The 16762-nt window shown below is 36.7% G+C and overlaps 2 protein-coding genes across 5 annotated transcripts; one reads left to right on the top strand and one right to left on the bottom strand.

Annotated features, from left to right (window-relative positions):
- The first annotated feature begins 79 nt into the window (after positions 1-79).
- Positions 80-9159, top strand: ahi1 (Abelson helper integration site 1). Of its 2 annotated transcripts, XM_055159666.1 has the most exons (26): positions 80-222; positions 494-569; positions 690-805; positions 981-1528; positions 1735-1823; positions 1981-2170; positions 2609-2801; positions 2884-2982; positions 3094-3279; positions 3360-3512; positions 3630-3762; positions 3853-3976; positions 4220-4553; positions 4642-4760; positions 5181-5311; positions 5393-5533; positions 5942-6141; positions 6233-6278; positions 6353-6396; positions 6700-6817; positions 7076-7134; positions 7196-7261; positions 7375-7537; positions 7747-7832; positions 7959-8047; positions 8417-9159. In XM_055159666.1, the coding sequence occupies exons 2-26, from the start codon at positions 560-562 to the stop codon at positions 8613-8615; spliced, it is 3636 nt and encodes a 1211-aa protein (XP_055015641.1). In that variant the 5' UTR covers positions 80-222; positions 494-559; the 3' UTR covers positions 8616-9159. The 2 variants fall into 2 exon arrangements, with proteins under 2 accessions (XP_055015641.1, XP_020775318.1); XM_020919659.2 differs by lacking the exon at positions 7959-8047 and having other exon boundaries at positions 8417-8493.
- An 86-nt stretch (positions 9160-9245) lies between these two features.
- On the bottom strand, positions 9246-15029 carry slc18b1 (solute carrier family 18 member B1). Of its 3 annotated transcripts, none has more exons than XM_055159675.1 (14): positions 14619-15029; positions 14350-14509; positions 13845-13940; positions 13692-13765; positions 13096-13243; positions 12436-12592; positions 12008-12144; positions 11834-11935; positions 11651-11742; positions 11327-11422; positions 11149-11223; positions 10310-10403; positions 9974-10023; positions 9246-9861 (listed from the first exon to the last, which is right to left on the bottom strand). In XM_055159675.1, exons 2-14 carry the CDS (start codon positions 14446-14448, stop codon positions 9807-9809), a joined length of 1275 nt encoding a protein of 424 aa, XP_055015650.1. In that variant the 5' UTR covers positions 14449-14509; positions 14619-15029; the 3' UTR covers positions 9246-9806. The 3 variants fall into 3 exon arrangements, with proteins under 3 accessions (XP_055015650.1, XP_055015649.1, XP_055015651.1); XM_055159674.1 differs by having other exon boundaries at positions 14350-14492; XM_055159676.1 differs by lacking the exon at positions 13845-13940 and having other exon boundaries at positions 14350-14492.
- Positions 15030-16762: the final 1733 nt, after the last annotated feature.

Raw genomic sequence — 16762 nt, 5'->3', positions numbered from 1 at the left:
GGTGGAAAGGTTTTGTTTTTCCGTAATACGTCAGAAACATGGCATTCAGACTCCGCCTCTTTCGTGGTTCCCATGGTTACTGAGGCAGCGTTGCTGAAGTTGTAGCGGGTCCCGGGTCCCAATCACTGCACGCGATAACAACAAGCAACACGCAGTCGTCTGTGTTTCAACAAAACAGATTTGTTTACAACAAGTTGCGTCTTTATAAACACCCAAGAAATGGTAAGATACCTTTTGTCTTGTCTGCCAGGGCTAGTGCCTTTGTTGCTAGGGGGTTGTTAGCTTAGCATGCTAACTGCTAACCTTAGCGTGCAACATTTGTGCAACCTTGACAGCTCTGCTCCATTCAATCTGAAAATACAGTTTTGGAGTTGAAATGAACGCGGTAGTTCTGGGGTAATTACGTGTTTTAAAATGTTCATGGTGTGTTGTTTGTACACCCACGAGAAATCCTTTGCAAGCAGTAAACAATAAGCAGATTTTCTAATTTTAGAAGTAACGCTACTCCCTCTGGCTTGCAACTACGTTACTGAGATCAGAAAAGTCATGGTACTTAAGGATGCCAACGGGTAAGACTCATTTAACTAATAACCTAATTACTAATCATGCTAAAAGCTTTACATGTGAGTTGTTTATTTTTATTTGTGTGTAAAACATAACTTTTTTTTTTTTTTTCGCTCATCATGTAGGTGAGAATGACGAACGGGCAAACACCCGAGAACGATTCAATGAAGTCTTCAAGAAATACACAGAGGGAGACAAACTGAAAAAGAAGAAAAAAGACAAAGTACAAGATGACATTGCCGTATGTTTTAACTTTTTATGTGTACATAGAATAATGAAGCAAGTGTTTGATTTGTAAAATATTGTTTTATGCATATCTGCTGTTATGCTTCAAATATACAGTCTATGTCATAGTTATAGTTGACATATGTAGTTGACTATATTATAATGTTGTACGTTTTGCTGTGGTATTTCAGCTTCAAACTCTAAAGAAAAACCTCAACCTTGAAAAGCAAACAGACCAAGATAACACTATCCTCCAAAACACATACGACCCTGAACAGGGCAGCCCTCGCTTCACAAAAAACAAACGCAGAGAGAAGGAATCATCAGAGAAGGTCAATAACAGCTTAAACGAAGAGGAGACTCAGGGTTTGAAAGTCAAGAAGAAAAGCAAAAAAGAAAAGAGAAGACTGCCTCCTCTTCCTTCAGCAGATGACAACATCAAAGAGGTTTCCAAATTTGAGATAATTTCAGAAACTGATAATGTGTCTGCACTTAAAGAGCCAAAGCGAAAAAGTAAAAAGGGGAGAGCCAAAGGCGACAATCAGGACATAGAAGGAAGACACTTGGAGGATGCAGAGGACAAACTTTTGCTTGATTACCAGCAGCAGATTGCACAGGAGGAGGCACAGACAAAAGCAGGAGAGGAAACTACCGTCTCTCAGAATGCAACACTCAATAATGATGTTGGAAAGAAGAAAAAGAAGAAATTAAAATCTGCCCCACCAGACTTTGATGTGGGGTAAGTCTATTAGTGTGTTTTCTAACTCATTATTCTTTGATTATATTATGAAAATGTCAATTAATCTCTAGTCCTAATGTTATTTATTCATGAAATTTTATAGCACAGTATATTTGCTGTATATACGTGTCATCCTAATCAACTGGGATTAATTTCTCACGTCCATAAACCTAAAAAAAAGTTTGATAATAGTATTCTTTCATCAGGGGCCAAGAGGAGCATGCAGACCCAAACTCTGATACTGAAAATGAAGTAGAGTCTAAAGGAAAAAAGAAAAAGAAGAAGAAGAAACATGGTACTATGGATTTAAAGCTGTACTATGTAACTTTTCTGGAGAAGGATTTTGCCACCTGCTTGTCTCCATGATGTGGCTTTGTCGAAAATGCGTTTTTGTATTGGCTGTCATGTGCAGAGTCAATAACATTTCATTTTGTTGTATTTCTTCCATGTAGTTGCAGAGGAAGTGAATGAAATTGAAGCCACAGAAGAACGACAGAGACCAGCATTTGATGACAGTCTTGTTCTGGGGGTCTACGTTCACCGCACAGACCGCCTTAAAACAGACCTGCTCGTCTCACACCCCATGGTCAAGGTCCATGTAGTGGATGAAATCACAGGCCAGTACGTGAAGAAGGAGGACTGGTAAGATGAATCAGTATGACCTATTATATTTCTTCATGTGACGTTAAAGCTGCACTATGAAACCTTTTGGTTGGAGGTCTGCCATCTATTTCTGTGGAGATATTATTAAATGTTCTGAAATGTTCTACTGTATAGCATTAAAGTTATTTACCTCTTGCATCTCTCACTTTTTTTGCTTAAAATACAGTGAAAAACTCTTATTGTGAGTGGGGTCGCCTCTCCACAGATGTGCTTGCTCCTTCTTGTCCCCATGAAAATTATAAATTTTAATGCCATACAGTGGAACACTCCAGGTAGAGCAGTTTCATTTGTGGAGGCTCCACCTAAAAGATACCTAATACACTATATACCTTCTCATGGGTTACAGTACCTAATAATACCTTTAATAGTGTTGAGTATTGAGTGAGAGTATTGTTGGACTTTTCTATTGTTTTATAGTCATCGCCAAGTGTCCTCCTTTTATGAAAGTGAGAGTGTAGATCATATCCTGCCCATCATGACTCAACCATTCGACTTTAAGAAAAACAAAACTGTCATCCCCGAGTGGCAGGAACAAATCATCTTCAATGAACGCTTTGGTTGGTTTGTGGAAAACCAGGAGGAGACCCCCAGAGTCTTACTTTTCTTTGAAGTGAGTAGCATTACATTAACAACAATATTTTAGTATGAAGAATTTAGTAAAAAGACTTTAATTGTTTTTTTTGCTTTTTTAGATCTTGGAAATTATGAGCATGGAAGAAGCAGCAAGAGCCAATGTCGACGGCCACAAACATGAGCTGGGATTTAAAAAGATAGCATGGGCATTCCTTAAGGTATCTGGATGTGAAGTTTATACGTTATATACATCACATAACAAGGAATGTAGACCAAATCAGTTTATATTTTGTATCAATTGTGTTCTTATATTTGTATGTTTTTTATAGCTTGTAGGAACAAATGGTGTCTTGAACATTGACAGTAAGCTCCGCCTCCAACTTTTCTGCCCTCCAGTCCGAGCCAGAAGGCAACCAAAAACTATTGAGGTGGTTGAGTGGTGGAAAAAGTACCCTAGACACAAATATCCATCCACACTTTATATTACAGTGAAAGGGATTAAACTTCCAGAGCATGTAAATTGGTTTATTTATTTTTCTTGGAGAGATCTTTAAAATCTACAGTTTTCCACATTTCCACTATTTTTGTATTCTAGGTGGACCCAACTATGCGTTCAATGATGGCATTACAAGAGGAGAGGGGCAGCACTACTTACAGTGAGCTCCAGAATGAAGTGACAAGGAAAAGCATTTCTCAGGCTCTGGACGACAAACCGCCAATCTTCAAGTGGAGTCGGCTCCCCGGCCAGGTGTGTAACGAGATCAAGAGGGATTTATTTTACATTTTATTGTTTTACAGGCCGTTGGATTGGTAAATCTAAATAATTCTGGTCATGTTTTACTATGTAGTGTTTTGGTCTTAATAGGTTTGTAGGATTCCTAATAAGTCCATGTTAGCATTTCGTGGTGGTCAGATGGGCTGCTTCACTGTGCTCTTCTCTAATGCGGGGACCATAATGGCAGCTGCGTGTGCTGACAGAGATGCTTTCCCTGTTGTGGGTCAGTGACTGTTTTAATAATATAATAAATGTAAATGTACAGTATTGTAGAAATGTTTTGGTCACTTTTTGGTCTTTTTTTTTTTTCCAGTGTATGAGATCCCTTCTGGTAGAGTTTTGGCTGCCTTCAATGGACACCTTAAAATAGTCTATGATCTCTGCTGGTCCAGAGATGACAAAAGACTTTTGTCTGCTTCTTCTGATGGAACTGTCAGGTCAGAATATGTCCATTTTATTTTATTATATTTGTTGTATCCTGGCCAAACAGCAGTATTTATCAGATTGAATTAATAGAATTGCAGAGGGACTAATTTCTAAATAAGTATTAATTGTGTTAATTATTATATTCAGGCAAGATTGTTTGTTCTTTAATATCTTGTTCTTGAACCTGGTTAATTTCATCCACTTGGGGGAGTAAGTGTTCTTTCTAATTGCAAAGTTTTGTTCATTTTTGACAGAGAGTGGGACATTGAAAGACTGTCAGTAAATGCCCGGAAGGTGCTCCCTCACCCCTCATTTGTGTACAGTGCTCAGTATCACCCATCCGCCCAGAGCCTAGTGGTCACTGGAGGGTATGACAGTCTCATCCGTGTCTGGAGACTGGACGTACAAGATGTGAATGGGCAACTACTGCACGAGTTTGAAGGACAATCAAGCTTCATCAACAACATTTGTTTTGACTCAGAGGGAGGGAGAATGTTTTCTGCAGATAATGCTGGTACAATAATTGTTTGGCAAAGTTTGGTGAAAGACAGTTATCGTCAGCCCTGTCAGCACTGGTGCATAGAAAGGGTAAGGAACACATTCAGATTGACTATATACAGTGTATTGGTTTTTGAACAATTATTATTTGTTTGTTTACCCTTTTTGTTGTTTACAGAAAATTGAAGAGGCAGATCTCCGAGGTGTTCCTATCAACAAGCTGCAGCTCCATCCAAATGGGCGCTGTCTGCTGATCCATGCCAAAGACAGTGTCCTGAGAATGATTGATTTGAGAATGTAATTACAATAATCTTCTCTCTAAAATACATATTAACTGTGTTCTTAACTCAAAATTATATCATAATATACACTGTGTCACAAAAACAATTATACAGAGCTATCATAAAATAATAGGGGCTGATTCCCTGTATTAACATAGAAAAATAATACATTATAAATAAATATGTGTGTGTAAAGTGTGACATGTAGGAAAATATACAAAATTTTATCCAAGTGCGCAAAGACTTTTATGATCAGTTATTGAATTTGAATGTTGTGTCAAAAACAGTCAATTTCAAAGTGTTGCATTAAGAATCCACATAGTACCTTTTATGATCCTTAAGAACTTAACACCCCTAGGGGTCAGTAATGTCAATGTGTTTTTATCAGATGTAGAAAATGTGAAAAAAAATGAAACACTTGATTTTGCCTTCTCAGTTTGGCTGTAAAGAAATACACAGGTGCCACAAACTACAAAGAGAGGATCTATAGCACTTTCACACCATGTGGTAACTTCATTTTCTCTGGAAGTGAAGATGGCATGGCGTATGTCTGGAACACGGACACTGGTGCGCACAGAAGTTTTTGTATCTTTTCTTGGATGGACCTGTCTTGTTACTTATTTATTTAGTCTGCTTTTCTTATTACAGGAGACCAGGTGGCAGTGTACTCAGAGCTCTGTTACCCCTCTCCACTCCATGGGGTGTCCTTCCATCCTCATGAAAACATGGTGGCCTTCTGCACCTTCGGACAGAGCCAGCCCATCCATGTGTATATTTACGACCGCAAAGGTTCATCCCATTTCATGTATTAGTCAGTTGTCAATCAGTCTTATTCACCATATTATAATGCATTTAACTGCCATTTATTTAATTTGCAATTCATTTGCAAATTCATTTGCAATTTTAATTTATTTGCCATTTCAGAAATTTATACTACTGCAGCAACCAGTCATTGGCTTTACAAATCTAGATCTATTTGTATTTTCTGTCTGCAATAAAAACATCATTACTTTTGTTATATAGAGACCGTTTGAAAAAAAAAAACACTCACAAATGTAAGCATGGCATGTTCCAGGCTTACTGTCTCCTGCTTTACTGAAAAAAAAACAACCTCACCACTTGCCAACCATATTCCAGACTGACAAAAATGTTCACACTACTTACTTTACATTATGGTCTATGCTTGTTTTATCTCAGTTTCTCAGCTAGAGGTGCACAATATAAAGGGACTGAGCCGAGCGACTTCCGTAGATCCAAGGACTGTGAGGAACACCCCGGACTCTGTACTGCACCCGGACACGCCCATCTCGTCCTCCGCAGCTCTGGACCAGTTTGCCCAATCCACCAGACTGGCCCTGCGAATGCAAACTGTTAAAGAGCAACTGGACTCAGTGCTAGTCAGTTTCCATCACTTTATACAGTTTCACATATTTGACAATAACTTCATACATTTTTTTTTTTTTATCTAACCCCTATAACATCTTTTAGGAAACACATCAGAGGTCCTCAAATTCTGGATTACTTTTTGAACAAGGTAAAATTATTCAGCCTGGTACAAGAACAAACTCGTCTCAATCTATATAGTCAAATTTGTACTGTTTCTTACAGACAGAAAAGGCCTTGGATGGGGCTTGACGACTGACACTGGCATGGTGAGTGCTTTTGTTTATCTAGTCATGCGTTTCATCACTCAAAGTGGTGACAAAGAAGGTTGCAACAGTCCTATTTTTTATGTATACTTCACTTTATTTTTTTCTATTATTGGTTACTGGGTAGCACACCAACAAAAAAACCTAAATACTACTGATTTGCTTTAAAATACTGTATACATATATCTTAAATGCGTTTTTGCAATAACTATAATGAAAGACTATTTGACTTATCTTGTACGACTTATAACTTTTTTTCAGATTCAAGTCTATACAATTAAAAGTACACATTCTTTCTTTGCCTAGATGGGATTAAAGAGCCCGTTGCCTCCTCCCTCTCTCATGTCTCCTCACTCTAAGCTGCAGCTCTCAGGGGTCCTGACCGAGCAGCTTATCCCACAGGCCGCTCTGAGCACACACAACCGTGAGTATCTGAAACGGTTAATAACACGGTCCCCTTTAACCTAATATACTCAACTTGCAGAAGCCACATATTTCTGTGTATTAGTCCAGCACACTTCCTTTAAGTACAGTGTGGGTAGTAGTAATCCCGAAGCATGTATACTGTACAGAGGGACCCAGACGGACCACTTACTGTTATCACTTGTGTCCGTAAGTTTAAAAGTGGTTGGTTAATCAGGAACACATTTGGAAAACATGTGCATTTTCTGCCTTTTTTCAGGTGGCTTTACTCCAGTGGGCCAACGTCTGAGAGGAGCGGCTTCATTCAGACTTCCAAGGGTAAGCATGATGTTATTTATGTACTTTTTGGGAAAATATAATTTCTATTCCCTATTTCCAGACACTGCGTGATAGTGTGTCTTCAGCTATTCTTGGAACTACAGATGCTTCCCAAGTTGAACAAGTGGTAAGTCCCACCCATTGTAAGTAACTTAACACCTTGAAACTAAACACCATTTATCATGTTACCTCTGTCTTCTCAGTTTAAATACATTATATGGTTTATTTCTCTTTTTTTAGGTTATTGCTCTCTACGACTACAAAGCCAGTCGATCGGATGAGCTCACAATCCACAGAGGGGACGTGATCCAGGTGCTTTATAAGGACAATGAGAACTGGTGGTTTGGACAACTTTCCAATCGGCAGCAGGGGTACTTCTTGGCTTCATATGTGATGGACGAGAGTAAGTTCAGTGTATACAGAAGACACAGAAACCTTAAACTTGTAATGCTCTTTTAAACTTTTGATACTTTCAAGTATCTCTGAGAATATGAGTATTCTTGTGAGCTCATCCAAAACATACCCAGAGTTGTGTTTTGTTCCATTGTTTGCATTATTAGGCTCTCATTGTTCCTAAAGCAACCTAAATTTAATGTTTGTGAAATGTCATAGGGGACTACAACGAAGATGCATCAAAGAGAGTAGAGACTCAAGCTGCATTGTCTGAAGGAACCGCGGATCGCTCCACACCCACAAGAGTAAGAAATCTACATTTAATTTACATCTATATTGCTGGTTACTCCTCTTCTGTCATTTCTCTGGGTTATATAACTGGGTACTATAACTTGGTGATGGTGGACTGTTTCTTGCTTCACCACTTTAAGGTGTCAGCTGCCATTAGCTCTTCTGGGGAGCTTAGGTTTCTCTCTGAACCAACTCTTTCGGACACAGAGCCGGAGCTGATCAGCACAAAGTAAGTGACACTGTCTATACAAATATACAAATTTAAACACTTAAATGTCTCTAACTAAACTTGGACTAGACCACAACTAAACCAGTACTAGAACTTGTTCAAATCACCAAACCACGGCCAGTGTGAACGCATCCTGAAAACTGCATAAATCTTCTAAGAAAACCAGTAGATCGTTGTTAGAACAAACTAAACAACAAAAGTTGCTAAAGGAACAATAATCAGTAAATAACTCAATACCCCAACATGATAAATATGAAGCAAGATTATGTAAGATGAGTCTAAAATACATTTAGGACACCAGACCTTGCAAAGTAGAAAACAATGTTTTTGGGACATACGAACTACTATGGTTTGTTTTCTTTTTGACAGAAGTAAAAGAAAGAAGAAGTTGAAAAAGCCTGGCTTGTTGTCCATGTCTTCATCTCGGGGGACACTTTCAGAGGCAGATGTGGCAGGTCCCAGCACCAGGACCATCCAGACTTTAGACAAACCAGTCCGGACTTCAGGAAGACCACTGCCAAAGAGACCCGGTGGAAAGACCAATGGTGCCTTTGAACCTGATCCCTGAACTCAAAGGGACATTTTCATATTTAAAAAAAAGTAATTATTTGCAAAACAGTGCTATTTTGTATTAATTTGTTTACACTTTTAAACATAATGCATCTAGTTTCTTTTGTATTTTTGTAAACTAGAAAATTTTACTTTGTGTATATTTTGTCATTCTTAAAACTGAAGTAAGAATAATCTTTATAGCGTTTTTAGATTTTTCTTTGTCAATATATGGATATATATAAAATCCAGCAGTTCCTTATTGTGGCTTTGAATTGCATTTGATGCACTTCTTAGTTGGTTAAAATCCCATAACATGATGTTAAAAACTGCGCTCAAGCTTAGTGTGTGAGCCAGGTAGCCACAAAAGCCACAAAAGCTGCATCCACATAAATTATGGAAACATTTGCATTCTTTAAATATGATCTGATCACTCTAAAAACTGGTACACACATCATATTGATAATATGCCATATAAATATGCCTTACAATACAGTCCCACTATACTAATACATTTCATACTATGTCCATACATATTGTGTTACCAACACTTAAAACATGGGAGTAAGATTTTGATTACAAACCATAAAAGGATTATTTAATGATTTACAAACAAATGCATTCTGTCTAATATATAAACTAAAAGTCATTATGTGTATACTTGTTTTATTTATTAGGACCTCCTCAATCATGAAATATATTCAATACACAAATAGAGTTAAATAACTTAAAATAAAACAACCAGTCAAAGTAGTCATGTGACACTGCTGCTTTAACAAAAGGCACCATTGTGAAAGATTCTCATTCATTCCTCCAAATTTCCCTCTCTCCAAAGTTCCCACGAATGAACGATCAGACACATAAATCATATTTAATATAATCTCTGATATTAGGCAGTACTTGTGGATATGTCTAGAAGTCTAAGAAGTACAAAAACTACAGAGAAAATTGCCGCTCTTCACATTTTCATAGACTGACACTAAACAGAGTAGCTGCTCAAATTCAGTTGATCAGAAATTTGGACTAAACTTAACCAATCTATGAAGATATTTCAAGATCCAAGGCACATGTGAAAATTTTAAAGAAATACCAGTGTCCGTCCAGTAGAGAGCAGTTATGCCTGTAACTACCAAATGATGATGGTAAACTAATCATCACCATCAGCAGTACCAAATACTTTCTATGACTTCATGTCTTAATATTTTGATCTTCATGTATTCAGAAGTGGAGTGGTTTCTTCTTCTGTTGTTTGTTCAGACATTTGGCTTAATGAAAACAAAGAGGGAAAGTGTTACACAAATCTTTAAGACGCAATAACAAATGAGAGAGTAAATGCACTCATTATTAAATGAGTAATGTAAGTGAGTTCATTTTTACCTTTGCGGTCGTGGTTTGTGAAAGATGTAGTGTAAACTCAGTAGAAATGCCTAGGACACAAGAACAAAGGGTTCTTATCTACAAATCTTTATTTTTGCTGCATAAAATATCACATTGCATATTTGTAACACTATCTCTATAACTATATCACTACACCTACTGCTTTGAAGCGTTATTGTTTTAACATACTGTGCACTGATTACTACTGCTAGTACTACACACCACTAAGATTAACCGGGACTGGCAAAGGCTAAAAGATTGGACTAAAGACTACTAGAGTCAGATTCTAATGCTCATATACAAAATTCAACACTGGTTCTATGATAAAGTACTTACAGCTAAAAAGCCCAGTCCTCCTTGTATCACTGCTGCCCACTCAAAGCTTAGGTTCTGTGTGATAAGACCACCGACGATGGGTCCATAAAACATGCTGAAAATGGTAAACGTAAATATCTTTTCTAAGACATACAAGTTCCAATTATTTTGAGCATTTGGAGCAAGACATTATTTTAAAAACATAAATGACATGATAAGAATTTTATATGAACTGAATTGACAAACATTTTCTAAACATATACCACATGAATCGCGATATTCTTGCTTTGTAAATAGGTTTTTCAAAATAAGTGAGAGCAGACATTTTGTGTGCTATTAAAAAGGCATTTGAGGTTTTTATAAAATTTTTCTTTAATTGTTGCTTATTAACTTATATTTCAAAGTTGCATGTCTGGTGGCGCACTGTATTGTGCTCAGGACTCGGGTAAAACCAACCTCCACTAGCTGAAAATACCGCTATCTCGAGAAAGTGCAATGGAAAGGCCAATCAAATCTGGGTTTCGAAACACAAACTCAGACTGAGTCGGCTGGACATTAAACTTTCTCGGGCATCCATATTTTCCCTAACTGTTGCAATGGAACGCATTTAAAATGGATGTCAGGAGAACTAACTCGAATTTATTTACTGACATTTAATAGAATAAAGCATAAACCATGACCTTACCCCACTTACCCCACACTATTTTTATTATATAATTGCAGTGTTGTGTTCATTTTAAGTCTATTTTCTAGTGTTAATTTATTTTGATTTTTGAGTGCTTACTTATGTTCTCTTGGTGTGACTGTTTCAACACTGGACTTTCTCCATTACGGGAGAAATAAAGGGTCTCTTATCTTACCCAAAGGACCAAACTGCTCCAAACAAGCCAGACACCATCCCCAGTGTGCTAAGGCCTTCCTCAAATCCTTGGTCACTTGAAGAACAGACACAGTGTTACTTTGAGGCCTATTGTGTGTCTGCCTGGAGCTCATCCCCCAAGCAGTGAATGTAGCAGGAGAACATGTGAAGGCACTCACTACACACATGTGATGATCTCCGGGAACGTGGGGAGAGCAGTCATGCCCAGAGAAAACCCAATTACACCCAGCATGACAACCAGCAGCCACAGTGGCCTAACACATGCAAAACAGGGAGGAGAGCAACATCTTAATTGTATTATAACCATGGCATGACCCACTCAGGAAACATATAGCAGCTATGTTCTGGAGCCAAGACTGCTTTTTCACTTGTATGTTATAATTTTTTGTTTGTTTTTTTTTAAATTGTTTTTAAAAAATTTAAATGTTTTAAATTGTTAAACATCCTCAAAACTACTACATAAATCAAAATTTGACTCCCACCCAGAAATATTCAAAAATGGAGCAGGACCAAGCAGACAGAAACCAAGTGCAGTGGCGAACCCCCCAGTCACCATGAACCAACTCCTGGTGGCCTATAATACAGGAATGGACAATAATAAAAAAATAATAGACTTGAAAACATAATTAACATAACATGTTTATGAATGTACTGTTAATACTCACAGGATATCTATCAGTGAAATAACCCATTAGTGGAGATGCCAGGCAGTAAGGTAAAGACAAGCCAAGCATAATGAGGCCAACGTAGCCTGGGGAGAGATTGAACTGGGAATACAATGGCATGAGCGGTTATTTATTTGTTTATGTTGTCATATAAGTAAATGTGTAGAAAAGTACCTTTTCAATGGCAAAAAGAGACAATGTTGCATCCAGGAAACCTAAGCCTGCACTTAATGTGAATATGACATAGCTGATAAGTAGTATTTTTACATTGGTCAGAAGACGGAAAAAAGAGTCTTTGGACGGATCTGCATCTGTAAAGGAAAAAAAAAAGAAATGAAGATGAAATGTATAAAAAAACAACAACAATGAATTGCAAACTACGATTAAAAAAAATAAAACAGCACTTGGTAAATGTAGATTGCTTTTCAAATGCTGAGTATAATTTTAGTACCAAGAAATAGATTGGTATTTCAAGATAAATTACCCCTTTATTCTAACAATAATACATACGATACTCACAACAAATCCTTAAATAAAATTGTGTATCATTCAGACAGAACCCCAGAAACATTCAAAGGATGGTAGATTGTCAAATTGCTTACCAATAGTGGGTAAGACGTAAATGTTGAAAGGGACCATAATTAAGAGGAAACAGCCGAGAAGCATGAATGGGACCTCATATCCAAAAGATTGATAAAACCATCCCCCGACTGGTGGTCCCAGGATCAGCCCAAGGCCAGTGAAAATCTCCAGACTACCCTGAAAGATCAAAGACAAGATTCAATTCAATTTGGAAATAATATTAAAATTAATTTGACATGCTTCTGGTGGCAAGTAGGTCATCTGATTTATTGGAGAATCTTGCAATCACTGTTATCAAAAAGGCACACATTTAATTTGTTTTTATAGACAAGAATCAACCAGTGAAGAGGATATAAACACAGAAAAACAACATTTAATCAAACATAGAGTAGCGCAGCAAGGAACTCCATCATTGCACTCTACCGTAACGGTAAAGTGTCTTTGCATTTAGATGGGCATTTGCCATATAAAATCTGACAATTTTTTTTTTTTCTTTTTTTAAAAAGACAAAAAAATCTATGTGGAATTTATTTTATCAAATTATTTACTATACCAAGACATGTATGACTATTGTCAATGGTAGTCATAGGCAACACAAAATAACAGCTTTTGCCGCCTGTTTTCTCGTGATTTAAACGTCAAAACAACATACCAACCAGACAAGGGGTGTCTACACTCACCAAAACAGTTGCCACATTGTTGGGGAAGATTTTTGCCGTCATCGCAAAAGAAGAGGTCATGGCTGCAGCAAAGCCCAAAGCGTCTATGGAGCGCACTATAAAACACAGGGCAATAAAAGGAGGGCCTGCAGGTACACGGTCCAGTAATCTGAAAGAGAAACAAGACAAATGCTGAAATCTCAATTTTTTTCAAAAAACTAATCTGAAGCACAATGTGATAATGTGTAATACAGTGGATTATTCAAATCAAGGACCAAGTCACAGAGTTTGAATATTTGGACAGAGGATTAAGATTAGTGTAATAATACCCTTTCAAAAGTTAAAACATATTTAATTCCAGTAATATTCATGGTTACATGCTGTGCTACATTGGGTAAAATGCTGTATGTGTAAACTGTGCATTATAAATTATTACTACACCATTTGTATTTCTTTTTTTCCTTCTGCAGTCCTAAAACTCTCCTCAAGGATGCTTTTCAGTAAACCCTAATTTATCTTCTTGAATAATAATTTGTTTGGAATTTTATTTTTAACATGGTTTATGTAATTTTAAATGCATTTTAGGTTTTTACTATCACAAGTTTCTTATCCCTTACCCAAATATTATGGTGCATCCCGATGACACAAATAGCCCTGCAATTAGCATAAACTTTGCACCTATTTGGACGATCTGAAACAGACATTTAACAAGCATATTAAAGACTTAAAAACAATACTGTGGAATATTTGTAAATACATTTTGAACTTACATATTTTCCTAAAATTAATGAACCAATTAAATTACACACAGCATAGCAGCCAAATATGAGGCCAATGTCAGTTTGACTTGCACCTTTTTTAACAGCCTGGAAAGAAGCCAAAAGAAACATTGTCAAGTTTATGTATAGTCTTGCTGTACTGTTCCTAAACTTGAAGAGGGTGAGTGTAACTGTTTGCAAACATAATTAAAATATAATCAGTACTGGTAAAGAAAAATGAATTCTATCACAATATAGTGTTAGTATGCTTTGTATTAAGCTCATAGCATATCAAACCAACCTCATATCTGTAGCTGATCTTATATTTACACATGATGACTCACCTGACACCCTTTGCCTACAAGCACAAGAGGAAAGTCTGCATTTGCCAGTATAACCTCGTCAATTTAAGTATTGTATGTAGACAATAAATCATTGCACCATGAACTTTGGACTATTTGTCCTACCAGTAGTTTAAGTATTATTTTTATTTCATAGGCTAATCAGACATGCATACCTCGTTTGGGAAAAAAGGACCTAAAATGGAGTAACATATCATTGAGCTAAAATTCACTGATGCTATAGAAATGAGGGTGAGGATCTGCTGTCTTGTCATCCTCTGGGGTGGTTCTGTGGATTCATTCTGGGCATTACTGACATCTGGAACAGACAACAAACTATTTAAAAAGTTATTGATACATGTTTTAAGTCATTCAAAGTGATTAAGCACGCTGTAACTGAGAATGAAACGCGTTAAATAGTTGGTTACACTGTTATATCACTTACCTCTCTGTTCACATTCATTTTCCGTGGCCATGATTACGTTCCAGTCCTTATTACCCGGCAAATGTAGCAGAAAAACAAATTAGCCACATAACTACGCTCTGAAAAACTTCTGTAGACTCTTCCAATGGCAGTAATCCGCTGTAGTTTCCACAGTGTAAAGCCTCCCCTCACGTTAGTAGTCATGTTATGGTCAGTTATGCCGTGGGTAATAAACAGCACGCTTTCCTCTCGACCTTCAGCGTAAAATCCTCCACCAAATAATTCAGTAATTAAATAGCGTTCATGTTGGTATAGTTAGCCGAATTTTATATTTAGAACACGACAAGAGCCTTATTTATTTACATTCTTATTACTGCTTTTAGTTAAAAATTGTACTTAAAAAAAAAAAAAAAAAAAGGCATGGCCCATGGCATGGCCCCAAGCCATAAGCGCACGGCCCACTTCCGGTAATAAACATGTCACATGACGTGAACGGTCATGGGAATAAATAATAAATAATCAAACATATTATTTACTTTTATGGTAGGTTATGTTTTCTGTACGGAGCTTTTGTGAATGTTACAGGTTTTATGTAGATCAGGCATGTCCAATCTATGGCCTGGGGGCCAAATGCGGCCCTCAGACAAATTTTTCTTGGCCCTCAGACGTCTAGGTAAATTGGCCCAAATTACCTTGCATTAATTATTATAATTTTTTTTTCTGCAAGTTTTTTGAAAATCTACCTTGATAAAGCCAATATTGAATATTTGTGTGTGATTTTAAGGATCTTAGCCTGAATAAAGACTGACGGCTCATTCTAACGTGTTAAACCTGCACATATTTCAATTATTCACTGTACTGAACATCAGTCTACGGCCCTCGATCGGCCCTCTGCTTTGTCTGTGTTTAGATATGTGGCCCTTGATGAAAAAAGTTTGGACACCCCTGATGTAGATACATTTGTCATGAACAAGAATAAAAACATATAGGCCTAATGAAATATATAAATTAATTAAAACAATTAAAACAATTCAGTCAAACCATCTTGGATAATGGTTAGTGTTACATTTGTGTTCTCATATTATTTTATACTAACTTTATTATGCACTTTATTTTGTACTGTGAATGCTTTTATTTTTTTTCACTTCCTGTCGAGTTCAGTTCCACTGTCTTGTTGGATAAAAACGCGGGATCTTGCTGCTGTTATTTTTATGTCGCAAATGTTAACATAAAAGACACAAAGAAGACAAAACTTATCTTTGCCTGATTCAAGCATGTCCAAAGAGCAAAATAATCTAACAAACGCAACAGTTAGTTTGTATTTTTCTCTCCATGATGAGAAAACTTTAGGATAGAACATATACATTTAATTTAATTGTTTTTGTCAATTCCTGTCCGTTTTGACTCAGTCATCAAAGAGTAATGTAAATGTATGGTTTGGAGTTATTAGTGCAATTTTGTGGTTGCACATTAGTGAAAAGCACTGCTCCAGTTCCTGTAAAGAGTGTGAATTAATAATGATTTATTAATTATTTTTTACTATTACTGCATAAAAGGTATTGAAGAAATATTAGCCTATGTTTCACTTTCTCAGCCACATCCCAGTTTCCATCCTCGTTTCTTTTTAAATGTTTGCAATTTCAACACAAGTTGAAGTCAGCTGTTCATGCCCGGCAGCTCTGGCACCACGGTAAGAGCAGCGGGATGATCTTTATTGAATATAGTCTTATTTTGGACAGTGTATTTCAGTCTTATGGTAGTAGTCAGCACTGGTGTATGAAGTTTTTTACAGAGGCAAAAATGTATTCAAGTAAAAGCCAAGTATCAAGTATCTCATGAGAAAATCAACTTGAATAAAAGTATTACAGTACGTCTACCTGTTTAAAAATGTATTTTAAGAGTAAAAAGCAGAAGTATTTTGCTGAGATTTTTTTGAACAATTTAAGGACGAAATGTGGTGATGTTAAGTGATTTAAGTGATTTCTTATTTTTTCTAGCTGCTTTTGTGTATTTGATTTGCTCAAAGTTAGGACAGAAACTTAAATTGTGCTAAAAATAAAAAAATAAATAAAAGTCTTCGCCGGTCTCAAACCATAAAGAATAGTGTTTACTTTTCAGTCCAGTTGTAAAATGTAGTGGAGTGAGTACAGATATACGCTCTCAAT

This window comes from Boleophthalmus pectinirostris, unplaced genomic scaffold (assembly GCF_026225935.1).
Source record: "Boleophthalmus pectinirostris isolate CB_2022bp ecotype Guang Dong unplaced genomic scaffold, ASM2622593v1 HiC_scaffold_10, whole genome shotgun sequence".
NCBI classification, from domain to species: Eukaryota; Metazoa; Chordata; class Actinopteri; order Gobiiformes; family Gobiidae; genus Boleophthalmus; species Boleophthalmus pectinirostris.
This window is presented reverse-complemented; position numbering and strand designations above follow the sequence as displayed.